A 27,620-nucleotide genomic window follows, 5' to 3' on the forward strand; every position below is an offset into this window, starting at 1 on the left:
TAGAGAAATTTCGGACTGGGTCTGGTCCTGGCTTGGACCTGGTGGAATTTCTTTCCAGGCAGCTAGTGACTTCTTGGGCCTGGAAGGGGGTGGGCTGGGGAGCCCAGGGGTCCCAGGTTTATCTCGCTGTCACTCAGGCACTTGGCCCTGCACCATCGTCCTCTGTCTCCTTCTGCAGGCTGGTGCGGGTGGGCTATCAGGTGGGTCCTGTAGTTAGGGCTTGCCGAGTGCACGTGGGGACAGTCTACAGGTCAGTCGGTTCTCACACCAGACTGGGCTGAGGGAGTTGAGAGGGAGACAGGACAAAATGCGTAAGACTGATGGCAGCGTGAAGTGGGTCAGGCTGCCTCCTTACGGCACGTGGGCTTATGTCGGGCTTTGGAAACGTGGATGTATGTACGGGTACCCTTCTTGATTGTGGGGAGGGGGGTGGTGGTGCCGTGCTGTGAGCTGGTCGTGACACATGGGAGGACATAGAATGATCTGGAAGGTGAATTTATGGAAGGATAAGGTGCAGACTAGGCTAGAAGATTCCATAAATATCCCACGAATCTGTTGCAAGCAGCAGGGGCTGTGCTGGTTTTCGAAGGAAAGTTCACTTGAGGCAGGCCTGGGGTTTTGGACCTCTTCTCAAAGGCCTCGGGGAACTTCTGTGAGATTCTGCGACATGAGGAAAGTAGCTCAGGATGGAGATGTTTCTTCCTGCTCCACGCTCCCCCCCCCCTTAACCCACCTGGCGTGTCTGACCCGCCTTCAGTTCTCTCTGCCGCATACGCAAGGCTAAGGAAACGCAAATGTCTTCACAAAAATGTCTGGTTAATTCCGCCAACCTCCAAAGAGAAAGATGGCTTCCCAAACAATTAGGTATTTATTTTCTCATCTCATTTGTGGTTGCAGGCTGAGCTGAACTGTGGGTTTGGGTCACTGTTTCTTTCCCGAATCTCAACTGGCCGTAGTAACAAGTGCTTTTCTTTTTGCTTCTGTTTTAGTTCTGAAAGGCAGCAGCCCATGTTGCAGTGCTTGCTTTGTGGCTGCCGCCTCTCAGCAGAGCTTTGGGGCCGAGGCTGTGAGGAAGCTTCAGGAGGACCAGGGGGCAAGCCGTGGTTTGTTTAGAATGCTTTCCTGCCTGTGGTTGCTGCCTTAGAAGCCATGTGGTTGCTTGATAGGAGAGGTGCCTCTTAGCTGCATGTAGTCGGAAGAAATTCTGCTGAATCGGAGAAAAGGACCGGGCAGAGCAGCTCAGCTCAACTCAGGTCTGAGTTCATACAGTTGTCTCGTCCTCCCTCGCAGGGCAGCTTAGCTTAGAGAATGTCTGAGTTGTTTCTCCCTAGCTTGTAAGTTGACGCGTAATCATGGAAAAAGCGGAGGATGGAGAAGATGGTAGCGCGTTCTACACAGGTTGGGAGGGACCCTGGTGTTTTCATTAAAGAACCATTAAACTGAACGTACCCTAGAGCAGTCTAACCCCTACGATGCAGATGCCCACAGGTTTTCTCCTCTGATGCCGTCCATTTAGAGATGTGCCTGTGCTCTCAGGAGGGTGGAAGCTAGTTGTAGAATTTGTCAGGGTGACAAATTGAGTATTTTCGTATTTTATCTGTTGACACCTTGCACTTTCGTGTTAATTATTCGTGTTGATTAATCAGTGAACCATTTCCAATCCATATCCTAAATCATCACCTAACCCATCAGACTAGCAGGACAATTCACTGATTTATGCGAGGATTGTAAAAATGTACCATCACTATATAGGTCTTCAGTGGTAGTCTCATAAAAGACCACAATGGGGCAGTGATTCTGGGACCAGAGGCCTCTCTCCCTGTCTTTGGGCGTGTTTCTAGGTGTCACCTAGGTAACATATCCTAAGTCGAGATGCTGCCTTCTCCCTCGATGTCTACCTCCATGTTACTAACAGCTGATCAACGGAACAGACGACTTCTTTAAACATGTAGGGAAATAGCATTGTATTCTTGGTTAGTGGAAGAGGATTGGATTGGACTGGTCTGTCTCCTTCCACATCTTCTCTCTCATTCTTCCATCTTCTCTATGGGTCCGTATTGCAGAGTTAGTAAACATCTGTCTATGAATAAGCCAGCTACATCATCTCCTTCAATCCTGACAGCAGTCTCTCCAGGAGGTATTCTGATCCGTTTTGTGGGAAAACTGAGGCTCAGAGAGAGGTCGTGGGACTTACACGGGTGTATCGACAGCGCTTTTGTGTCGAGCCCTTCTGAGGCAAAACTGCATCTTAACTCAGCCCCCAGGGGAGCTTGATGACCTTACACATGTGGAAGCCCTGACCTGGGACTAGCACCCACCGAGCTGGGGCCGTTCCTGGAAGGATCACTCCATCTTTCTCTGCCTCAGTAACTTGACCTGAGAAATGGGCATCGTAGCCCCAACCCCCAGAGATGGCTGTGAGGATTAAATAGGGCACGTGAACAGCCCCCTACAGAGCAGGGCGGCTCGGGGTGGGGTAAAGGTCTTAGTTGAATTTAAAACAGGCCCTTCCTCGGGCTCCTGGTACCTGCCTCCCACCAGGAAATAGACGATTAAAGTGTCTGCTTCATGACTAAACAGGAAACTGCACCTCAGAAGTCTGCAGACAAACCTGTCAGTTTGAGGCTTTATAAATTCTCTGAACTCTTGACAAGGGAGCAGGCATGGGCTTCCCAGGGAACGGCCCCTACTATTAAAAGCCGGGTGCCTGGGGTTCGGCCTCGATTCAAAGGTGCCGTTCCAAGGGTGTGACCTTGGACACGTCCATGGCACCTGGTCCCCCCCAAGTGCTATCTGAATGCGTACAGAGGGATACAGTGCAAACATCTTGACTATTTTAGCGCCTTGGAACTATTTTTTCCAGTGCAGTGAGGTGACAGAGGCTCTGGATGTTATTTTGAGGGTAAATCCAGAAGCATTTGCATATGGAGGGGATGTGGGCTGTGACCAAGATTGACCTGAACCACCGGAAATGGGGAGTGTCTGTTTCCTATGATGGGACGAGTGGAGCAGGGGGCAGGACGGCGATGATTGTGGCCATCAGGAGATGGGTTTGGACCGTGTTAAGTGTGAGATGCCCGGCCGGTAGTTCGATATCTAAGTCTGAAGTTCAGGGGTGAGGTCCAGGCTGAAAACATTAATTATTTGGCCACTGTCAGGATAGAGGCTTTTTTTTTTTAAGGCCCTGAGGGAGTGGTCAGACAAGCCTCTGCTCTTGGGTTTAGAACCAGCCAGTGTGGAGTAGAGACAGGCAAGTGTGATGAGGGAGCTGCCTTCGGGCCACGGGCACCTGGCTTTGCCAGTGGGCCTTTTTGCTTCAAGAGATGGCCTGAAATGCATGGTCCAGACTGTGTTCAGAGCCACTACTGAGGAGGTGGTTATTTTGTCCTGGGCGGCAGCAGCCCGTGACGAACGCCATCCAGTCCCAATCAAACCAGCCCTATTGGAGCCCAACATGTAGGAGTCTAGGCCTGCAACTGAAGAACTGCAGAAAAGATCTCATTATTGAGTGTTCTCTGCCTTGAAGATGAGCGTTCAGAGAGCTCATGCCTTTTGAGAGGCTATTCTGGTTTACCTAAGGATGCAAGTATAGCGACATCTAGCAAAAGGTGGAATTACTCCCTGCAAGAAATTAATCCCAGAAAATATTTCTACCTCAAGCACTCAAAACGGACTCTGGCCTTCTAATTTGGCCATTGAAAAGGGATTATTTAAAATTGAAGAGAAAATGAATGCCTGTAAAATATATAGCTCCTGTCTCCTTTCTAAGCGCCTTCAGTGCTCTGACTGGGCAGGGGCTATAAAAATAGTAACTTGCCAACCAGAGAAAAACAGGAAGAAAGTGTACAGTCTTATGAATTTGCATGCCCACTGAGGTTGTATCACTCGTAAGAAGGAAGCAGAGGTCAAATGAGGGAGAATTCCATTTGAGTAGCTCCATCATGAAATTCTGATTTTCTGATGTGCTCTGCCACAGATGCCAGTGTTATTTTATCTCCTTGGTTGGCCGTGATTTGAAACTGCATGATATGCCAGCAACTGAGCCATTTTGTCTTGCTTTAAAAAAAAAAAAAAAAAAACAACCCAAACCACCATAATCTTGCTGATGACCTTTGATTTCAGAGATCCCTATTTCTTTGTACAAAGGCCCTCATCTCAGTGATTAGTACCCTGGTTTGGGGTTAATCCTGGCACCAATGTTAAGACGATATAGAATTGGGGCTTAAACTACAGCCAGAGGGTTGAGTTCTATCCTGGGTTCTCAGCGGCCCTGGGTGAAGAGCTACTCATTAAATGATGATATTAGCATGAGTTGGAAGCATAAGAGGTCGAAGGTGATTTTTTTTTTTCTTCTCAAAAATGGTTTTGCAAATCTTTTTCAGAGCTGATAGACACACACCTTAGCTGGATACAAAACATATTATGAAACAGAATGACTGTGATCTTTGATCCAAGAAATCAAAGTTAAAGGTAATTGATATCTTCTGCCTTTTTCCTTTGTTTTCCAGCTGTGTGTTTCCTTAACTTGAATATTTTTTTTGAGTAAGAGAAAACTTTACAACCTGAAGGCCCTCTCTCATTTTCCAACGTTTCCTACTCTTAAGGGCTAGACCCCACCGCTCTGTGAGGGGGAACCCCCAGGGGACATACCTGAGATTCTCGGTCGGGGAGGGGAGTAGGGGTGGCAATGAGGCTCTGGGGATCTGCATGCTCTCCCAGTGGCCCCATCACCCTCTTCCAGGGAGAAGGCAGCAGCGCCAGGTTCCAGCCTTCGGCAGCTCTGCTCCTGCCCTGAGCCAGCTCCCTTTTGGTTTTGTACACTTTGCTTGGTGTTTCCAGTCAAGGAAGGCTCTCCGTCAACGGCAGGGCATTGGGGAATGAGAGAGGGGGCAGGTGGGTCAGCAACCTCTGGAAGTGCCCTGTGCTTAGGTAATTTCCAGTCTTGATCTCATCAACTCAAAGCTCCACCACCGCCCCCCCCGCAACCCCCAGGGGCCTTCTTGTGCACTTTGGAAGGGGTTAACCATCCCCTCGCCCCGCACTTTCTGGATGTGAAACCAGGCTCTGGACCTGGGCTAGAGCTGGGTGTGGTTTTCCCACTGAGCTCAGTGGGGCCCCTGGCCTTAGCTGTAGATCCCCTCTATTGACTTTGGGTCCTGGGCCTGCGCAGAACTGTGCAGGGAGCCGGAGGCTCGGGGTAGAGGCCACGTGGGACAGTGAGGATGTCGCTTTACCTTTCTGTGCCTCAGCTGTTTAGATGCTGCTGCTGTTATTTAATTCTCTGCACAATGATTGGAATCAGGTAGCACGTGGTGAGCGCTTGCCAGGAACCATCCGGCATCGGTATTGCTGGCTTACGTGCCTCCTGCTGTCCCGCTGGGCCTTGGCTCTCGGATTGTCTGTCTGTTGGTGAAAGTGGGTTTGCTGCATCAGAGGCCACAGCCCGAGTCCTCTGCAGCATCGCAGTGATGGCTCACTCTGAAAACCCAGTTAGAACAACCATCAGCTTTCACGTCCATTAGCACACACAGCGGAGGGAGCTGACGTCCCAAACCTGGTTTCCCAGAGGGTGGGGCCTGCGGGGAAGTACCAAAACTTCCCAACAGCAGCATGAACCTTAGCAGGGGGAGGGTTTCCCTGGCACATTCTCCACCAGTGACTCTCAGACACCATCAACAGGCAACAGTAACACTCAGCGAAACTTGGCTGGATACCCACCCGGAGCCAGAGTCCCTCCCGAGAACTTTGCATCCGGCGAATCAGGATGACAAAAATGCAGCTGAAATATCAGCGCTGAGACTCAGCCACTTCGTCAAAGGGCCTTTTTAGTGCGCTTCTTCCCTCCCCGATGTTAGGACTTGGCAACGCTCTGACCTTGCAGGGGCCTGTGAACTCTGGCAAGCTGGCTCTGATCTGCCTGGCCTCAGAGGGGATTTACCATCCTGTAACGCTTCAGACCCCACCCACAGCTTTGGGCTACAGGCCTATCAAGGCGTTTTTGTCCTTTTCACTGAGCCGCTGAAGCCTGGCCCTTCTAGAAAGCTCTTCTTCTGTTCCCAAGTGCCTCCAGAGCGTGTGGGGATGGCTGGGAGGGGAGAAAAGGCTGGGGAGTCACTTAGCAAGTGAGAGCATGGTGATACCCAAGTCACCGGGGACGCCAAGGCCAATGGCCACCTTTCCTTCTTAGCTCCTTCCCACGTGCTTGTGGGGAAGACAGGCCTGGTGCTCAGGGCACAGAGTTCACTCTTGGCCTTCAGAGTAGCTTTCCCTGAGAGCGGTTAGGACAGAATGTAGAAGCATCCAGAGAACACTTCACATGCTTTCTGGTTCAGCCACCCTTGTGTCTAGCCACCTCTTGCCCCGGCACAGGTCCCAGGACTGACCGGGGCAAGGTAGCGCAGGAGAAGGGCGGCGGGTGGGACTTGCGCCTGTGTTAACTCTCAGATTCTTTCTTTTGGCCTCCAGAACACTGCCTTCCTGGTTCAGGAGCGACTCTGTGGCCGACCCCAGGCTCTCGAGGGCCCTCACATAGTCTAACCAGACTTCAGAAAACAAGCTTGAGGTTTGGGAGAGAAATAAGATGGGGCCTGTCCTCTCTTTCCTGTTGCTTCTTTCTCAAGGGGTTAAGTTCCAAAGTCAGCAGTTATAGAAAGTTCCCTGGAAAGTCTTAAATTGCACCTCAAGTCTATCTGTGTGGCCTTCTGTGTGTAACCCTGAGTGGCCATTCTTCTGCAAACTGAACTTTGGGGACCTCCGAGCTCAGCTAAAAAAGTCAGCATGCAGGTGTCCGGGCCCGCAAGTGAACCAGAAAATTCCTGGGGCAGAGTGGGATGCCAGCAGAAATCAGTTTTAAGAAATTTACCACTAATCAACCCAGAGTTGTTGGATGAACAATAATAGTAAAAGGCACTGGCTTCCCCGGATTGCCATCCCCGAAAAGTAGGGGAAGAAAACACACTTTGCTATCTTTTTCTTCTTTGCCATTGGCGTATATGCTAGAGACTGGCAAACCATATCTCAGGCCAAATGTGGCCCCTGGCCCGTTTTGTTAAACAAAGTTTTATTGGCACACAGCCATGCCCATTTGCTCACATATTGTCTGTGACTGCTTTCATGTTTAAAAAAAAAAAAAGCAGAGTTGAGTAAGGGGCTATATAGCTCACAGGGCTGAAAATATTTTTATCTGGCCCTTTATAGAAGAAGTTTATTGACCCCTGGTATATTCTCTCTTTATGTCTGTAGCCATTTTTATTAGACGTTATTGATTTGTAACACTTCTTTATATATGGATGACCTTTGTCATACTGAATATACTACAGATTTCTTTTTTGGAGTTTTAAAGAAAAATGTATAATTTTTATATACTTACATGCGTCTGTCTTTTCTTTCTTTCTTTCTGGTTTCAGCCTTAGGTGTCAGGCTTAGAAATCACGCTGAGGCTGTAGCCATGTTCAACATCTGTGTTTTCATCACGGTGTCTCTCTGTAAGGGTAACAAAAGGTCGGGGGTGCTTGTGGCAGACTGAACACCACTGGCCTCAATTCTGTTCCAAGAAAGTGATGCTCAGTGACCACCTTAACCACTCAGCACACAGCCTTGTCTGCTCATTAACTTCGCAGAGGCTGCTCTGGCCTTTTCCTGACACACAAAAGATGCTGAGGATTCCGGGGCCCCAGCAGAAAGGTGATGGCTAGCAAACCTCATAGCACCATCTCTTTACCTATATGGTGGAGCCATATAATGTACAGGTTAATAAAATGGGGCTATGGATTCAAATCCTGATCCCTCCCCTTCACCTGCTGTGCCAAGTGACTGCCCGTCTCTCTTTCTCCATCTATAAAACGAGGATGAATGTATTACTGGGTTTGGTGTGAGAAGTACTCAGTGCTTGGTTCAGCACCTGGCACATTTTTATCCCTGAAAAAATGTGAATGGCTTATATTCTTTTGTGGAGAAAAAGCTCCAGGCAAACAACAGACCGAAAACCCCTTTGTCAATTGGATAACAGAAAAATCAGCTTCCCTAAACTAAGGGACCTAGGCTGACAGTGTGGGGTCCTCGTGGTGGGCTAAGATGCATGCATTAGGCACCTGCTGTATGCACGCTGCTATGCATGGTACAGTGGGCATACAACCAACTCAAATAACATGGCACAGGGGGGCAAGCGAAGCATTTTGAGAACTCAGTGTTTGCTTCTGGAGGGAGTCAGGACCCCATGTAGGAATGTGAGAAGGCTTCTGGGAAAAAGGTGATACTCAGGAAAGGGGGCAGGAGGGAAGGCAGGATTTGGACAGGAGAGGAACCATTTGGAGAACTGCCCATGGCCCGATGTGGGAAGAGGTGGGAGAAGAGGTGCAGAAGTTGGCGTAGGATAGATGCTCAAAACATTTATCGGATGAATGAAATACTGATGGCAGTGACCTAGAAGGGCGGGTTTCAACACTCAGACCTGAGAGTCAGACCTGGGGCCAAATCCCAGAGCAGACAGTGGGACCTGAGGCCACTTAGTCCCTTGCTAAGCTTCTGCTTTCTCAGTAATACATGTTATTGAGAGCTTCCTCTGTACCAAGGCACTCTTCAAAAGCCAGGGATACGGTGGGGGAACAAGAAAACTAAAGCACTAGAACAGTGAACTGCCAGGAACCGGTATATGAAGGCGATTAGGAGACCAAGCACAGCTGGGTGGCGGCACGTGGCACTGCCGACTGTCCCCCAGAGCCTGGGGCCGAGGAGACTGAGCAGAGCCTCGAAAGAAGTGAGGGAGAAAAGCATTAGAAGAGGCGAGGGGACCTGCAAGGGCAGAGGCTGGGAGGCATGAGTGCGGCCTGGGGAGCACGTAGAACGGAAGCCAGTGTGGTTCGCTGCAGGGGGGAGGGGGAAGGGGGAGGGCAGTAGGAGGCGAGGTCACAGCGGGAACCAGATCGGGGCAAGACAAGCCCAGAGCAGGGTTTTTGGATAAAGGAGACCTTAAGCACGTAGGGGGCCAGAGTGAGGAGACTAAAGGTGTGACGGAGAGGAGGTGACAGGGCTGCTGAACGGGCAGACCACCTTTCCTTCCCAGGGAGAGGTTCCATGGTGACATCGGGAAGTTGATTCAAAGAAAGGGCAGCACAATGCCCCCTTTTCCCTTCCACCCAAAGACGCGAGGCTGCAGAGGCGGGACCTCTCGCGTCGGGGTGAAGTGATTGGGCAGAGACCCTTTCGGGGAACTTAGAGCCCACGTTTGCAGACCCATGTGGCTGCACTGCTGTGGCCGCCCCCCAGCTGGCGCTTCTGCCCTAGAGCTTTCTGTCTACAGCCAGGGGCACGAGCTCTGAGGTTTCAGAAAGAAAAGGTTCCTCTCCCCCAGAGAGGTTGCAGTGGGCGCGAGTGGGCCTCGCTTTGGGGCCCGACTGGGCGGCCGGCCGCCTCCGTACCCCGACCGCGAGGGGGTCCGATGCAGAGCGTTCCCCGAGTTTTCTAGATTCGACTGTGGCTTTCAGAAAGCCAGAGTGGTTTCCATCCAAAGGGAGGGGGAAGCTAGACCGTCTCCCACCCAGCCCCTAACCTGGCCCCGAGCTCCGAGAAGGGAAACGACCCTTTGGCGAGGGCGGTGGTGCTAGTGGCTCTGCCCAGCAGTTATTTTTAGAAAGCCGAGGCCGTGGAACATTTCCATTGAGGATTGACTCCTCTCGTTTCCTAGGTTGAGAAAACAGGAAACCCTTCAGAATCCGGGCTTTGAAAAGCTTCGCGTGAAGCCGCACCGACCCCGCCTCCCCCCTGGCCACGTGCTTTCACTCCTGCCTGGCTGTCCTCACTGAGGGCCCCCCGGGCCGCCCAGCCCTGCACACTTCCCAGCGGCCAGGGCTGCAGAGGCGAGGGGTCCTGCTTCCTCCAGCTCCGGGAGTCAGCTGGTATCTGCTACACAGTCAGGGCCCAGTTAGAGCTGGTTAGCCGAACACACGAATTCATCCCCGGAGTTCCTATCAGTGGATCCACTCCCACACTTTGCAGCCGGTTGTTACTCTGATACATACATTCTTATCCATTAACATCCAGAGATACTGTGTCATGTGCTCGTACATATATACATATGCACATACCAGTCTCTGAACCAACATCTGCTCTACGCCGGGGACTGTGATAATTTTCTCACTGTGTCATCTCCTCTAAGCTCCTCAACAACTGTAGAAGGAAGGTCATATTTTCATACACAGTTTACAGATGGGGAAACTGAGGCACAGAGCAGTTACATCACTAGGGCGAGATTCAGCGCGCAAGGAAGCAGCAGAGGTGGGATTCCAGCCCCGGCCACCCGGCTCTAGAACCTGAACTCTCGAGCGCCCCTTGCACCTGCTTTCAGCGCACATCTGAAGAACAGTGAGCGACGCCTGATTGGTTTCTGCCACAAAACAGAGCCCGCTGGTGTAAAGCACTAGGTTTAGAGCCCAACACAAAGCGTGGGGTATCACTACCCATCACACAACTGACAGCTACACGACACCGGTTACCTGGCCTCCTGCTAGGAGCTTGTATATACATCAATGCCCAGCATCCTCACAGCAGCCCCAAAAGGGACACATGATGACGATTCTCACTCTACAAATGAGAGAGCCGAGGCACAGAGGGGTGAGGTCACACGGCCCGTTTAGTGAGGGAGCCAGGAGTCAGACCAGCACATTCAGCCCCAGAGCAGTGTGTTTTTGCTCTCTGCTTATTCTGGGAGTTGCAGACTCATCCAAGCAGGGGTTTTCCAGGGAAAAGCACCCCGGACCTAGGCGAGCTCAGGGTGGAGGGAGTCTGAGCCCATCGACAGTTCACCCTCACTGTTCATCTTCCACCTCTGTAACCTGAGGATGAGGCTGAGATGAGAAAACAGAGGCGGCGGCTGTGGGAGGAACTTAGTGCAAGCACCAGGAGAGCGGAGATTCATCTCCCTTTTATGGGACCCCAGAGGGGTCCTGCCTCCTCTGCTGCTCCCGGACCCAGTCCACACGATCCAGCTGTGAAACCAAAAGTGCACACACACACACTTTAGGGCAGGTGCACACCCCCGCCTGGTGTCTGGGCAGCGTTTGAAGGCAGCTTTTCCCCCAAGAACATTGAAGGAAGCCTTTTGGCAAGAGCCGCTATTCTAAGAGCTTACTGCCTTGATCCCAGGACCTGGTGCCTCAGATAAGTGGCCAGAGTGGGAGAGCAGGGCTAGCTCCTGATGCCGCTGGCTGGCACTGCATTCCTGGTTCCCTGCTAAATTCCATGCAGCTTTCTGGGGCAGGGGGTGATGGAACACTCCAGAGCCCCTTGAGGACACTGGGTACTTGAGAAGACTCAGAGCGCGATCCTTCAGTAGTGAGGAGGGGTGAGGGGGGGCTGTGCTGAAAGGGATGAAGATTATGTTTACACTGATGGCTAGGCTTTGGGGTGGTCCCACCCACTCTCTTTTTAAAGGCCCCTCTTGCGAGTCGTTAAGTTTTGTGGGTCAAGGAACTGTCTTTTAGTCACGGAGTGGGTATTTTCTGGACGTTGTAATAACAGACAGAGTTTGGTATACAGTAGAGCACCTCGAGTACATTCAATAACAAGAAGGAGAAAGTGTTCCTTAAATCATGCCCTGTGGCCCAGCTCCATTTCTGCCACAGCAATTTTTAAAAGTTACCATTTGGGCAATTTTCACTAACAAACCCATACCACAAAATAGCATCATGGGGGGTGAGGAAGAATCATGATGTGGGAAGGCATTTCTTATGTTAAAGATTGTCAGATGTATTACTGCAAAGACAAAAACATGTTTTAAAAAAACAGCCCGGTTGTATTAGGTTCTAGAAAGCTAACCTGATCCCTGTTTTGGGTGCCCTCTCACTCGCGCTTACTCTCTCTCTCTTTTCTTTCGTAGTTAATGAAATTATCAGGAAGGAGTTTTCAGGACCTCCTGCCCGAAATCAGACGTAGAAGAAAGCCATTAGCAAGACACCATCCACATTGCTAACGCCGGAGCCTCCCACCGTCCTCCCCGGTGCCCACCCCACCCGGAGGCTGAGCACGGGACCATGTACCGGCCGAAAGCTACCCCTCTATTCCGGAGCTCGCCTCCCTCTCTGTGCATTCTGAGTCTTGTTCTGAATCCCAAAGAGCATCTCGATTGACTTTCAGGTGTCCCATCCAAACCTTAAGTGCCTGCTGACCCCAAATACATCCTGAACCAGACCACCCGCTGGAATGCGCCTGAGAGCTGAGAGCCTGCAGCCGGGGACTCGGGGGACGGAAGATGGGGATGCAGTTAAACCCCAGCCCTTGCCTTCACTTTTCTGGGTCACAGATACAGCTCTTGTACCTTTTGAAGGAAAGGAGCACTCCAACAGCAACCAAAGGAACGTGACCCAGCTTACGTCACTGGGCTGAAGAAAAACAAAGAAGCTGGCCCATCTTCCCTAGGGATTGCCCGTCCACACCAGGGATGGGCCACAGCTCAAGCGTGATTTTTAAATGTTCTGCTTCTGAATCAAAAACAGTCTGGCTCATACAAGATCACCTGTTAAAGCTTCTCGGCGTTATGACACGTGTACACTTTTTTCTTCTCCGCTTTCAAAAAGCTGGCCGGGGGGCGGAGGGGGGCCCTCTTGGCTAGCTGCCCTTCCCCCCTGCAGCACGCGGTCACGGACAAGAGGAGGTCACCCAGGCTGCCGGGTGAGCACGCATCCGCTGCAGCCGGACAAGCTTCGCGGCTTTTTGATGTTCCCGCCTTCTTTCCTCTAACAGCCCAAGTGCTTTTCCAGAAAGTACAGTAGTTAAGAAGAATCTCAAGCATGTGCATTGAATTTTGAGAAGGAACGGCAGAAGGGCTAAAGCAATGAAAAAAAAAAAAAAAAGAAGAAAAAAGTGCAGGTATTTTTGTTAAGTAAAACGGTTGCAAAGTATAGCAGCTGGCAGGCCTAAGTGCTTCGGTGGGTGGGCGCCCCCACGATCGAGGAAAAAGGCTGAATTCCCTCTCTGGCCTAGACACAAAGTGGGATACTCCAGCTCACGATTCGGCCCCGAAGTTCACTGGTTATTTTTAACTGAACCCATTGAAACCCGCCCCCCGCCCCAGTCCCTAAGACGCCTCTGCATTAGCTGCTTCATGCAGCACAAATGTGATCTGAATAGAAGCAGATCCTCTCCCACACAGCCCTTAGTGTGAATGTGCTCCGCTCAGACCACTCGCATGGAGTGTGCAGCTTAGCCCTGAGTGTCTCTCTCCTCTGGGTGCACCCACGGTCCGCCAAAGTCTTCCTCCTTTGGGGCAATTTTTGCAAACAAATAAAACCCTCCAAGTTCTTGGCAGGTGAGCTGTTAATCACACAGATGTGTTTGTTTACATTCATTGCAGACACCCCAGAACAAACTGGGGATTCCTTTTCGGCCATTTAATTGCTTCCCTGTAATCAAACACAGAGTGTAAATGTTCCTGGCACTCTTCAAAAAGCTGTACTCAGGCCTTCTGCCTAGCAGAGCTGATTGAAAAAAATCACTCTACGAAGAGAATCGTGGCAGTTAAGGGCCCACTGTGGGCTTTCTAAGTCCTGGCTTTGTCATCAAAACCTTTCTGAGAGCTGGGGCCAGGAGCTCCAGACCTGTGACCCCGGCCTGGTGTGTTTGGGGCTCCAGAGAGGACAGAATGCAGCACGTGTCTGTACCCTTTTGGTCAGGACCTAGCATTTCTTCCCTCCCACCCCACCAAGGACAGGGGACTTTTCCACCCAGCCCAGGCAGAGTTTAGCAAAATTCTTTTCAACAAACAGAATACCAGTAAGAAGTTGACCGCCATCGCAAAGCTTCTGGGATGCAAAATTCTTCCTCATTAATAAAGTGTTCCTTATCCAAGCAGCTTTACCTAAAGAACTTTCTCTCCAGCAATATTGACTTCACGGGGGAAGGGTTCAAGCATTTGGTGAGCGATTTGTTCTCACTTGACCTGGCTGGGAGCCATTTTTTGCACATGAGGGAATTTGGCCTTTCCTCAGTTATCTGAATGTTTTACCCAAGTGCCTTCCTGCTATTGTAGCAGTCGCTCAGCTGCATTGTGCATGGGGTGAAAAAGGACTAATGCGTTTTCCATCACTATTCTAACCATGTTAGTGCAAAGGGCCTCCTAGTAGTTCAGATTCCCATATGTATAGATGTACGTGTGTGTGTGTATAAGACACTCACAAACTCTTTTTCTAAGACATCCTAGCTGGGTATTATAGGAAGCACTTTCATAAACAACTATACCAAATAGCAAAGGAAGGAAACAAAAGCATTAGTTTTGAGACATAAACAGGCGAGAGAATGTGTAGTAAGACTCGACAGCAGTCAGGAAAGTTTTGTCAGATACAGATGCCAGGAGGAAGTTTTGCCAAGAGTAAACTGCTCATGAAATATTTTCAGTATGGGGAGAGGCAACAGGTCCTCGAAGAGAAAGAAAAAGGATGTCTAAACTGTCAAGATGGGTATGTTGCACGTGTGTTAGAAGGATCTGTTAGGTAGAGGTTTGTACTTGCTACAACCAAGGTAATGTAAATATATAGCACTTCCAACAGCAATCTGCCCTGTTGCTGAATGTAGTATATTTCCAAAGTTTGAGTCTTCCTGTATTGTACAAAAATACTGCTGCTTGATAATATATAATAGCAACCCAAATTAATAAGTATGGTATTAAATTTTATTTTCTTATCTGTATTTTTATGCTTTTTATCTGTCCTCAAGATATCGCATCCTTGTTGGAATTAGAAAATATTTATAAGTGGTCAGAAATCTTTTTCAAGTGTCTCTTTTTTCGTATACATTGAGGATTTTTTTTCCCTAAGAGAAAGGATGTATTCTTGAAGATTTGTTAATCATTCCAGGAAAAAAAAAAACAAAACACCCCAAACAAAAGCCCACCTCAGAGCCTGTTAGTCACCTGTCTGCTAGAAGAAACCGTCTCCGGAGAAAGGAGGGGGAGTGGCTCTGTGGAAGGAGGAAGCACCTGTTTGTTGCTTGAGGACACTGCTGACTTCAGCTCTGAGCCGCCATCTTGCCACTGAGAACTGGAAAGTGTTTAGATCCCTCCAATAAGGGACCTAGTAGGTGATTTTGATGTAACAAAACTGCCTGTGTTGTAATGGGGAGTCTAAAAAAGACACAGGAGTAATGGGGAGTTCCTAGAACAGAAGTGCAGGCTAATGTTTACAGAGCTCACTGAATCCTGGTAGATAAACCCCCGTACACGTTACCCAAAGGACGTTCAGAGTTTTCCAGCAAAGACACAGACTAGACGAATCAAGTCGATTCTTTCTAAGAACTGGGAAGCACTGATGGAGCCTTTCTTGTTTACATCCAGTGGCCAAGCCATCCCTCTCAGGAAGCCAGCCTTGGCCAGTGCGGGAGCTGTCACGTGTAGACAGATTGGAAGCTGATGTGTTCTCATTTCTCACTCTGGACTAAAGGGGAGGCTTGAGTTTATTTTCACGTCAAACCCTTTCCAAGACCTTCTTATTTGTTCAGAATTGAAAGAATGTCAGGGGTCTGGTTAACAACTTTGTTTGCTTTACGTTTACAAGTGGCACAGGGGTTGTGACATTCTTGACGAGTCGGGGTAAACCTTCCTGAACTCACTTTTGGAGGGCCAGGCCCTTAGCAGCTACCCAACATATCTTAACCTTGGATCTCCCAAGCTTGGGTCTCGGGCATTAAATCTCATGGAGCCAAACCAGCCAATGCAAGTGGTTTTCCTGCATTCCAGCTAAATGCTTACGAACAAGAAGCGTCACATGAAACTGATCACAGACATCAATTTCTCTCAGCTTTCATGAGTGCCTTGAGTTATAGCCAACATCACTGTCTTAACTCAGTTTGTTTAGAAACAAATGTTTCTGGTGATTGTTGAGCTAGCAGTGGCTCCGTAAGCCAGCCCTTCCGAAAGGGAACTGGCGTGTTGGGTGCTGGAAGAAAGGTTTAGCACCCTGCCTTTATGCAGCTGTTAGCCAATTAGAATAAACTCCACCTGCCTAGTTCAGGCTTTGGATGCAAATGATGCTGTTCTATTAGCAGGTGCTTTCAGCACTCTGATTGGCCCGAACGGATGGACGCTGTGGTTGGGACAAGCTTAGCATCCTGACACACCTTGTCAAAGAAGCTTACTCACCCCTGTTGCCTCTACAGCCCTCAGAGGGGAGAAAATGTTGAGAATGTCCTCGCTAATTCTCCAACAAATAGAAGTTTCTCCCACGGGGTGGTACTGGAAGGCTTAGGTTTTGAAAATCTTGACTGTTAAAAGGAGTTTGAATACATCACATTCCTATGCAAAACGTTTTTAACCTTCAGTTTAATGTAGTTTATTTTTGCTATATGTAAAGTATTTTTATACGGCTTGTATCATGATAGTTTAGCAATAAAACAGTTGAAAGCAATGGCTACTTTGGGCGTATCTTTTCTTCTCTAGAGATGCTGTTCAGATACCCTTTACATTTTGAGTTCGTACATCAAGGACTGTTTTTTGTGTGCACATCCACGTGTGGGTTTATCACTCCTCTCAGCCCTGTGAGGTCGGGACTGTCCATTTTACATCTAACCTCCGATATTTGCATCTTACATCAGAAGCCCAAGGTGACAGTCATGAGCTCAACCTGGATTTGTCTGATTCTCTCTCTGCTCCCTCCACTGCAGCTCTGCTATAATCTGTGTCTCTAGACCTCTTTAGGAGTAGCATCCAGGTAAACACATTTATAATGTCCGCCTTGGGTCTGCTCGCAGAGGGTCCCAGAGCATTTACAGGGAACTGGGCAGAGCAAAACAGTCACTCGCAGAGCAAAACAGTCTCTGCTTGAATATCTTACAAAATTCCAAAGTTCCCTCCAAATTATCTTTTACCATCAAACCCGCAAACAGAATTAGACATTATAAATACTAGAATTTTCCAGCTGCTTCCTCCTTATAGCAGCTTTTTCTCCTTATAGCTAAAGCATCTACGAGGTTTGGAAAAAAATTTCTATTTAAAGTCTTAATGTAATACGGTTCAAATGTCATCCCACTCTTCAGCACTACCCTTAAACCCTAGGGAAGCAGGGTCTCAGCCCCAGGCCCTGTACTTCAGGGACCACTTCACCCCACCATAACTCTACGCTGAGGATACCTTCCTGGGGATTTCCCAAGCCCCCTTCCAGTGCCTGGAACCAGCAGTACCATGTGGGGTAGGGTGTCCCAAGCATATCAGGGTCCTGTATGAGTTGTGGCTTGAGATGCCCCTGGTCCCCCTCAGATGGGGCCAGCTCGTTCCCATTTATTTCCTTTGGGGCACAAGGTCAACAGGACACAAGATGCCCCAAAGAGCTCCAGGACCTGCACCTACAGGGTCCCAGCCAGTTGCCAGAAGAGCTTCCTGGTGAGCAGATTGCTCCTTAATGGCCAGCACAGGTTTTTTATTTTTTGTGGGATCAGGCGAGATTGGACCACCAGAATGGTGCTGAAACATTGATTTGAGGATGACTCAAATCGCTCATAAAGACAGGAGCCCCACAAAAAATATTTCCCCAGGCCCGCCTGCTCACCCACCCACCCTAGGGGCAACTCTGCCCCTCATGATTTTTTGCTGTAGCTGTATACAACCAGTTCTCTTTAAATTCACTCACTTTCTGAAAACCTTATGTTGCTTTTCCCAAATAGAACCCGGAATCATCTTAAGCAGAAAACAAAATACAAATATAAAACTATAGTCATTAAAAAAATAAGTCTGTGTCCTACATTTGTGTGAGCTACACTTGGTACATACCACAAAATTCGCCTGGGCCTCAGTTTCCCCAAATGTAAAATGAAGATAATAGTCCCCACCTCACAGTCAGTACGTGCTTAATAAATGTTAGCTATCGATACAACCTCCCATCATTTAACTAATAGATTTAAGATTCACCCAAGGCTGGACCTCATTTTTCCAATATCTGGAAGGAAGCATTAAGAGCTTTGACAACAGGTCTTGAATTTTTCTAACTAGATAATTAACTAGCTACCTAATTAGTTAACTAGATAGTTAAAGCCCCAAACTCGAGCTTATCCAGTTTTCAAATCCTGAAATGAAAAGGAAACACACACTGGGGCGTCCAGCCTCTCCTTCTTGGGGAGACTTTGCAAGTCTGTCAATGTCCCTTGCTACCTGCAGCAGCAGGGTGCACTTTTGTACCAAGGAGCAGATATATAACACTGGCTTAGTAACAAGTGGGAAATTAAGAAGTTAGAAGACTTCCAGGAGCAAACAAAATGCTGACTCCTACACAGGCTTTTCAGGTTCATAAATGGAAAGGAAACTGGTTTCTTGGCAAGAGCAGGTTGAATATGAAATATCCCATGAAGGAAGCACAGACCACAGGGACCGTTAAGAAATGAAAGCAAAGTCATTTCTTTTGTTTGAGGAGCTCTGGGAGCTGTGATGAGCTGCACCAAGCTTTCTCCAAAAAGGGCTTCCACTCGAAACTGTCTCTGCCTTCACCCTCCCAGTAAAATTCAGCAGTCCAGCTTGGTAAATGGCCCAATGTGGAGTTATCACCAAAGAGATGGAAACCCCTGCCCAATCCCAGGATTTCCAGGAATTCTTGGTTTACTAGAAATTTTAAACTCAAATTCTGCACTGAACTCCAGACACAAAGCACTATGACAATTGGATCTTAGCTTTTTTTTTTTTTTTTTTTAAGCAGGGAGGGAGCAGCTCAGGGCTTTCTATGAGCTACTGATGGGGCTCCCCAAGAAAGACCCCCAGATCACATGGCTGCTGATCAAGAGCCCTCTGTAATTAATACCATCAGGACAGCTCTTGAGGAAAAGCATTCACAGGACGATCTTGGCACCAGATTTTAAGTACACCTTCTCATGCACACTCCAGACTCATGCACCTGCCTGTGTGACATTTCCACTCTGATACCCAGGAGGCATCTCTAGCTCAACACGCCCCCGATCTTCCTAATTCCCAATCTCCTCTTCCCACCCACAACCCTCTAGTACACCCTGTCCTCCCCATCGATTTACGGCAACACCATCTAAGCAGCTGCATAGTCAAAAACCTGGGAGTGACCCTGGATCCCTCACTGTCCCCAGGCCCCACACGTCAGCAACGTTTGGTGGATCCATCTCTGAAATCACACCTTTTTGCTTCATGCCCATTGGACCACCTTTATCTTCTGCCTGGACGACAGAGCGGCCTCTTGACTGCCCTGGTTCACGCCTACCCTCACTGCCTGCACAGTGGGCAGAACATACCACACCTGCTCTTAAAGCCTTCCAATAACTGCCCTTTGCATTTACTTTTTTTCCCCCAAATTTATCAAAGTGTGATCGACAAAGTGTGTATATTTAAGATATACAACGTAGTATCTTGATATATGTTAAAAATTGTGAATTGGTTACCAAAATTAAGCTCTTTAATGCATACATCACCTCACACAGTTACCTTCTTTTTGGTGGTGAGGACATTTGAGATCTACACTCTTAGCAAGTTTCAAGGATACACTTTTATTAACTCTAGTCACCATGATGTACATTCAGCTTCCACAACTTATTGATCTCAGGAGTTAAAGTTTGCCCCCTTTGACAGAATCTCCCTGATTCCACAACCCCCATCCACGGTAAGCACTATTTTACTCTGTTACAGTAAGTCCCCTGCATACCAATGAGTTCCATTCTGAGAGCTCATTCGTAAGTCCCATTTGTTCATAAGTCCAACAAAGTTAGCCTAGGTACCTAACTAACACAATCGGTTATATTGTACTGTATTGTAATAGGTTTATAATACTTTTCACACAAATAATACATAAAAAACAAAAAATAAAACATTTTTAATCTTACAGTACAGCACCTTGAAAAGTACAAGAGTACAATACAACAGCTGATGCTTCTTAGCAGTACCGGCTAAATCACTGCTGCTTTCACGTTTGCTTCCGGACATCCTGGGCTTGAAATAAATATCCTGTGCTACTGTACTGTATACAATACTGTAAAGTACACAAAAACACAACTACCTGTAGAGGATGCACGCACGTGAAAATGTACGCCAGACACGTGAACGCATGTTTGCATCTTTGAAAGTTTGCAACTTGAAGGTTCATATGTAGGGCACTTACTGGACTATGAGTTCAACTTTTTTCAATTCCACATTTAAGTGGGATCATACAGTATTTGTCTCTGTCTGGTGTATTTCACTTAGCAAAATGCCCTCCAGTTTCATCCGTGTTGTCTCAAACAGTGGGATGTCCTTCTTATGGCTGAATAATATTCCAGTGTGTGTGTACATATATATATGCCACATCTTCTTTATTCATTCACCCATTGACAAGATACTTAGGCTGCTTCCACGTCTTGGCTATTGTGAATAATGCTGCAATGAATGTGGGAGTGCAGATCTCTTCAAGATCCTGTTTTCAATTCCTTCGGATATATACCCAAAAGTGGGATAGCTGGACCACGTGGTAGTTTATCTTTAATTTTTTGAGGAACCTCCATACTGTGTTCCATAATGGCTGTACCAATTTACATTCCTATCAACAGTGTATAGTGGTTCCCTTTTCTCTACAACCTCACCAACACTTACTTTGACATTTTGATAATGGCAATCCTAACAGCTGTGGGGTGATATCCCATTGTGGTTTTCATTTGCATTTCCCTGATTAGTGATGCTGAGCATTTTTTCATATACCTGTTGGTCATTTGTATGTCTTCTTTGGAAAATTCAGGTCCTTTGCCCATTTTAATTAGACTTTTTTTTTTTTTGCTATTGGGTTGTATGAGTTCCTTATATATTTTGAATATTAAATCCTTACAGAATATATGACTTGCAAATATTTTCTCCCATTCTGTAGGTTGCCTTTTCATTTTGTTGATGGTTTCCTTTGCTGTGTATAAGCTTCTTAGTTTGATGTAGTCCCACTTACTGATTTTTGCTTTTTTTTTTTTGGCTTGTGCATTTGGTACCAAATTCAGGAAATCATTACCAAGACTAGTGTCAAAAAGGTTTTCCCCCATGTTTTCTTCTAGGAGTCTCATGGTTTCAGGTTTTACATTCAAGTCTAAGACATTTTGGGTTGGTTTTTGTGTATGGTGTGAGATAAGGGTCCATTTTATTCTTTTGCATGTACCTATCCAGCTTTCTAACACTACCATTTATTGAAGAGACTACTTTTTCCCCATTGTGTAATCTTAGTGAATTTGAAGATTAGTTGACTATATATGCATGGGTTTATTCTGGGCTCTCTTTTCTGTTCCATTAATCTGTGTGTCTCTTTATGCCAATACCATATCATTTTATTACTATAGCTTTGTAATGTAATTTGAAATCACAAAGTGTGATGCCTCCAGCTTTGTTCTTCTTGCTCAAGATGGCTTTGGCTATGTGGGGACTTTTGTAGTTAAATACAGATTTTAGGGAAAAAAATCCTGTTCCTCTGAAAAATGCCATTGGAATTTTGATAGGGTTTACATTGAATCTGTAGATCACTTTATGTAGTATAGACATTTAAACAATATTAATTCTTCAAATCCTTAAACATAAGACAGAATAGAGGGCCCAGAAATAAACCCACACACCTACGGTAAATTAATCTTCAACAAAGGAGGCAAGAATATACAATGGGAAAAAGAGTCTCTTTAGCAAGGGGTGTTGGGAAAGTTGGACAGCTTCATGTAAATCAATGAACTTAGAACACAGCCTCACACCATACACAAAAATAAACTCAAAATGGCTTAAAGACTTAAACATAAGACATGACACCATAAAACTCCTAGAAGAGAACACAGGCAAAACGTTCTCTGACATAAATCATACCAATGTTTTCTTAGATCAGTCTCCCAAGGCAACAGAAATAAAAGCAAAAATAAACAAATGGGACCTAATCAAACTTACAAGCTTTTGCACAGCAAAGGAAACCATAAACAAAATGAAAAAACAACCTACAGAATGGGAGAAAATATTTGCAAATGATGCAGCCGACAAGGGATTAATCTTCAAAATATAAACAGTTCATACAATTCAACAACAAAAAACAAACCCAACCGAAGAATGGGCAGAACTAGATAGACATTTTTCCAAAGAAACCATACAGATGACCAATAGGCAGATGAAGAAATGATCATCAGCACTAATTATCAGAGAAATGCAAATCAAAACTACAATGAGGTACCATCTCACCCTGGTTAGAATGGCCATCAAAAAAATCCACATAAATACTGGAGAGGATATGGAGAAAAGGGAACCTTCCTACACTGTTGGTGGGAATGTAAGTTGGTACAATCACTATGGAAAACAGTAAGGCTGTTTCTCAAGAAACTAAAAATAGAGTTGCCATACGATCCAGCAATCCTATTCCTAGACATATATCCAGAAAAACTATAATTCAAAAAGATACATGCACCCCTATGTTCATAGCGGCATTATTTGCAATTACCAAGACAAGGAAACAACCTAAGTGTCCACCAACAGATGAATAGAGAAGATGTGGTACATATAAACAATGGAGTATTACTCAGTCATAAAAAAGAATGAAATAAGGCCATCTGCAGCAACATGGATGGACCTAGAGATTATCATACTAAGTCAGAAAGAGAAAGACAAATATCATATGGTATCGCTTATATGTGGAATCTAAAATATGACACAAATGAACTTATCTACAAAACAGAAGCAGACTCACAGACACAGAGAACAGACTTGTGGTTGCCAAGAGGGAGGGAGGGTGCCGGAGGGATGGAGTGGGAGTTTGGGGTTAGCAGATGCAAACTATTATATACAGAATGGATAAACAGCAAGGTCCTACTGTATAGCACAGGGAATTATATTCAATATCCTGTGATAAACCATAATGGAAAAGAATATGAAAAAGAATGTATATATATATAACTGAATCACTTTGCTGTACAGCAGAAATTAACACATTGTAAATCAACTGTACTTCAATAAAAAAAATTAAAGATAGAAACTACCATATGATCCAGTCATCCCACTTTTGGGTATATATCCAAGGGAAATGAAAACAGGGTCCCAAAGGTAGATCTGCGCTCGCATGTTCCCTACTGTGGCATTATTCACAATGGCCAGATAGGGAAACAATCTAAGTATCTGTCAACGGATAAAGAAGATGTGGTAGGTATATGTATAAACACACACACACACACACACAATGAAATATCATTCAGCCATGAGAAAGAAAGATATCCTGCTGTTTGTGACAACACAGATGAAACTAAAGGACATTATGTTAAGTGAAATACGCCAGACACAGAGACACAAATCCCGCATGGTTTCACTTATATGTGGAATCTAGGAAAGAACAAAGTCAAACTCATAGAAACAGAAAACAGTGGTTTCTGGGGGCTGGGCAAAATATGGAGAGGTTGGTAAAAGGGTACAAAGTTTCAGCTGTAAGATAAATAAGTTCTGAGGATCTGATGTAGAACATGGTGCCTGTAATTGACATTGCTATTGTGTAATTGAAATTTGCAAACAGTACAATTGGAAGGTTTTCACACTCAGAAAAAGATCAATATGTGAAGTAATGGATGTGTTAATTAATTAGATGGGGGAATCCTTTCACAGTTTTTATCATCTCATCATGATGTACACTTTAAATACCTTACAACTTCATTTGTCACACCTCAATAAAGCTGAAAAAGAAATCAATGTTCTGTGGGAGAATGATGGTAGAAGCCTCCTATTCTGCCATCTTGCTGCTATCACTTTAATTTCATAAACACAGGCAGTTTAGTCACTCAGGTCTGAGACAGTGCAAGAGCCTCAGTAACCCACCAGCTACAGGACTGAGACCTTCGCTTTGCATTTAGAATGATCCAGATTTCTGCCAAGACTTTCGACAATCTTCTCCACCTACCACTTCTCCAGACTCAGCTCTGTTCCTCCATGTCAGCCTCTCTTCTGTTCCTTGCTAATCCTAACCCTGTCCCACCTCTGCCTCAGTTTTCCCAAGACTTGAAACGCTCTGACCCCTGAGGCTCATGGAACTGCTCTCCCTCATCCCTCAGGTCCCCAGATCAAACCCTCTCATCCTCGGAAGACCTCCCTGACAACATGGAATGTGGGATCTACCTCCACCCTGCCCACAAATACACCCACCACGACATATACAGGATTCTCCTGTTTGCAGACCCGTTTGCTGGTTTACAATCTGTCTCTTACACCTGTAAATCCCATGTGAGCATGGATAGTCTTTGTTTGGGTTCAATGCCACATGCCCAGACCCTGGCCTCAGTAGGCCCTCTGGAACTACGTGCTGAATGAACAAACGTGTCCAAGTTTCACACATGCAAGTGACATTGGGAACAATGGATTCATCCGGAATGCATGGAAAACTAATCCTTTCCTAATATTTAACACATTTTTAAAACCTAAACATCTGACTCAAGAGAGACCTTTCTTCTGTCCCATATGGCTCAGTTCATTCTTTTTTTTTTTTTTTTTTTTTTTGCGGTACGGGGGCCTCTCACTGTTGCGGCCTTTCCCGTTGCGAAGCACAGGCTCTGGACGCGCAGGCTCAGCGGCCATGGCTCACGGGCCCAGCCGCTCCGCGGTACGTGGGATCCTCCCGGACCGGGGCACGAACCTGCGCCACCTGCATCGGCAGGCGGACTCTCAACCACTGCGCCACCAGGGAAGCCCCATTCACTTCTAATTACACATCTGTGGACTCCAGGCTGGCTTCTAGAAAGAACCAGTTCCCTTCGCTGCAGACAGCAATAAAGACCATCGCTCCCTCGGAGCCTGAGCCTGCCAGGCTCTTATCTGCCTCCTGGCTTCCTGCCGTCACCCGTGGCCCTCCCGCCTGTAAAATGCTGGCTGCCGTGGCTCAACGGCTCCTCGGGGACAGGTAAGAGCAGGGCGGCCGGCCAGCTGCCGTTTACAAGCCGAATGTGAACCGCGACCTCCCCGGGGAGTCTGTTTGACAAGGTAACGGGAACCTGCAGCAGGCGAGGCACTCCTGCTCAACAAGTTATACTGTTAACGCGTTTTGGCGGCGGCTCTCCTCCATCTGGTCCTCCCCAGACACACCTGCAGCCCCGCTGCTCCCGAGCCAACCTTCTCATTTATCCTCCAGGTGATGCAAAGGAGCCGGGGCACCCTGGAGGCACTGCCGCCTCCCATGCTGGGCTTTGCAGAGTCATTCCGACGTCCACCACTGCTGCCCCGACGGGGACCCACGCTCTCAGAACAGGTCCGGGCCCCTCTGAGAATCGGAAAGTGGGGATCCCAGACGCCGCCGCTTCCCATCACCCAGCGCCCATGTCCTCACCCTCAGGGCTAATCGATTCGTTCTTTAGACCTGTTGGTGTCAGGCTCTCAAGCAGTCCCGCTTCTCCCACTCACTAGCCCCTCCTAAGCTCTGCAAGCCCACCTTCTGCCCCCGCCCCCCAACTCCCAAAACACAGTCGCAGCGTCTTTGCCCTCCACATCTCACGGCCCACCGTAAACAAAAGCCCACGTTCTCAGTTTTTTCCTCCCAAGTGCGCCTGGTGTTTTTGCTCTGAAACCCACCACCCTCCTGAGGCCCCCGCTTCCCTCGCAGACGTCTACGGTACATTATCACAAACATAGCGGTTTAAGGCGGTTCAAATTCATTACCTTACGGTTCTGGAGGTCAGAAATCCAAAATGGTCTCACTGGGCTAAACTCAAGGTGTCCGCAGGGCCGTGTCCCTTCCGGAGGCTCGAGGGGAGAATCCGCTTCCTGGCCGGTGGGCCTCCCTCCATCTTCCAAGCCAGCAACCGCATCACCCCGACCGCTGCCCCCTCGTGCCGCGTACTCCTCCGCCTGACTCTCCGGCCTCCTCTTATAGGGACGCTTGTGATTACATTGGGCCCACCTGGATAATCCGGGCTACTCGTTCCATCTTGAGATTAGTAATCACACCTGCCAAGTCCCCGCTGCCGTGTAAGGTAACATACGCACAAGTGCCAGGGATGAGTGGACATCTTTGGGGGGCCGTTGTCCTCCCCGCTATGCCCCGCAGAGGGGCTGCTATCTCCCACAGCCCTTATATCACTGGGCTCTGGGATAGGTGTCCTCCTTACTGTTTTCTGCCACTTCTAGACTATTCTCCACCTGGCCATTGTCCTCATTTCTTGGTGATTTTAGCTCCTGGGTCCGGGCACTTTCTTCAGGTGTACCCCCTTTTTTTAAAAAAATTTTGGCCGTACCCCACAGCATGTGGGCTCTTAGCTCCCCGACCAGGGATCCAACCCACACCCCTTGCATTGGAAGGCAGAATCTTAACCACTGGACCACCGGGGAAGTCTCTGTACCCCTGTCTTAATTTTCAGCAATTTCATGCTCCTTAAAGAATCCTTTTCCTTTCCCGACCTCTCAATTTCTTAAATTCTTCTGGTCCTGTAGATGCTTGTCTTCCTCCTTCAGCCATTCTACTCTAGGGCAGTGGTTCCCAAGCCTTCGTGCATATCAGGAAGCCTGCGGGGAGAGGCGGGAGTTCATGAGAACACAAATTGCTGGCTCCACCCCCGGAGATTCTGGCTCAGTAGGTCTGGGGTGAGGCCAGAGAACCTGCATTTCCCGGCGAAGTCCCAGGTGATGCTTGCTCCTAGGACAGCACTGAGAACCATGGCTGCAGACCTTGAAATTACCAATAACTGTAGCCCCTCCCCCCATCATCTCGGTCTCAAGCACAACCTCTTTTTTTTTTTTTTTGCGGTACGCGGGCCTCTCACTGCTGTGGCCTCTCCCGTTGCGGAGCACAGGCTCAGCGGCCATGGCTCACGGGCCCAGCCACTCCACATCCCAGCATGTGGGATCCTCCCGGACCAGGGTACGAACCCGTGTCCCCTGCATCGGCAGGCGGACTCTCAACCACTGCGCCACCAGGGAAGCCCTAAGCACCCCCCTCCCCCACCCTTTGACACTGGCTTCTCTCTCCAGCACCTGACTCCAATAATCCCACACCCCACCTGCCACCTATAATCCTTTTGCCCTTCGACCTTTTTTTCACTCTTGTCTCTCTCTTGATGTGCTCCCTCCTCCCCTTTCCCAGCTTAAATCCCATGGTGAAGCGTCATGCACCCTCCCAAGCTGGTTAAATCCAATGCTCAGTTTCCTCTGTGCCCGTGAACTTGGCTACAGAAAAACATAAACGTACTGCATACCCGTGACCGCCAGTGATGCATGGGCTTCCGTCACTGCCAGGACACCAGCGTCCATTTCTCCTGTCCTCCACTCTTGACTCTCCTGGATGACTCGTTCACATCTTCTCTCTCTCTTTAAACTCCCAGCACCTCCTCCCGCTGCTCTCCCTCTCTTCTCCCGGCCTTGCTTCCTATTTCGGGAGGAACATGGAAGCAGATGGAAAGAGCTGCCATGAGCTCCTACCACCGCACCTGCCCCACCAGCATCAGGGCCCCTGTGCTCGCTTGGCTTTGCCTCGTGATACTTCAAAAACCGTCCTGTTCCTACCTTAGACCACCCCCCTCCGTCCCCTCTCACCTTCTCAAGACATGGCCCAGCCTCCTTCTCTACTAGATAATTCCGATCAGAAAAGAAACATGCAATTATTTCCCCTACCTTAAAAATAATTGTGTTAGCATACAGTATTTGTTTTTCTCTTTCTGACTTACTTCACTCTGTATGACAGACTCTAGGTCCATCCACCTCA

At 47.8% G+C, this 27,620-nt stretch overlaps 1 protein-coding gene and 1 long non-coding RNA gene across 9 annotated transcripts in view; one reads left to right on the forward strand and one right to left on the reverse strand.

Annotated features, from left to right (window-relative positions):
* Positions 1–16,388, forward strand: part of NFATC2 (nuclear factor of activated T cells 2) — a 158,363-nt gene extending 141,975 nt beyond the window's left edge. For 3 of the 6 annotated variants that reach the window (XM_027086982.1, XM_027086985.1, XM_027086980.1), the window contains exons 10-11: positions 4,383–4,470; positions 11,873–16,388. In XM_027086982.1, the coding sequence (XP_026942783.1) occupies positions 4,383–4,426 (44 nt within the window). In that variant the 3' untranslated portion in view covers positions 4,427–4,470; positions 11,873–16,388. The remainder of the gene's footprint in view (positions 1–4,382; positions 4,471–11,872) is intronic. The other 3 variants (XM_027086981.1, XM_027086983.1, XM_027086979.1) reach the window with 1 other exon arrangement.
* LOC113609584 (uncharacterized) lies at positions 287–27,620 on the reverse strand. 3 transcript variants are annotated; one of them, XR_003428699.1, is made up of 5 exons: positions 27,115–27,620; positions 25,583–26,425; positions 7,370–7,482; positions 4,651–5,478; positions 287–3,484 (listed from the first exon to the last, which is right to left on the reverse strand). It is a non-coding gene; the product is annotated as an uncharacterized LOC113609584 (long non-coding RNA). The 3 variants fall into 3 exon arrangements; XR_003428698.1 differs by having other exon boundaries at positions 287–4,056; XR_003428697.1 differs by lacking the exon at positions 287–3,484 and having other exon boundaries at positions 4,381–5,403.

The sequence above is a fragment of the Aethalodelphis obliquidens genome, unplaced genomic scaffold, assembly GCF_003676395.1.
Source record: "Aethalodelphis obliquidens isolate GAN/ISIS:26980383/991018 unplaced genomic scaffold, ASM367639v1 scaffold57, whole genome shotgun sequence".
Classification (NCBI taxonomy): Eukaryota; Metazoa; Chordata; class Mammalia; order Artiodactyla; family Delphinidae; genus Aethalodelphis; species Aethalodelphis obliquidens.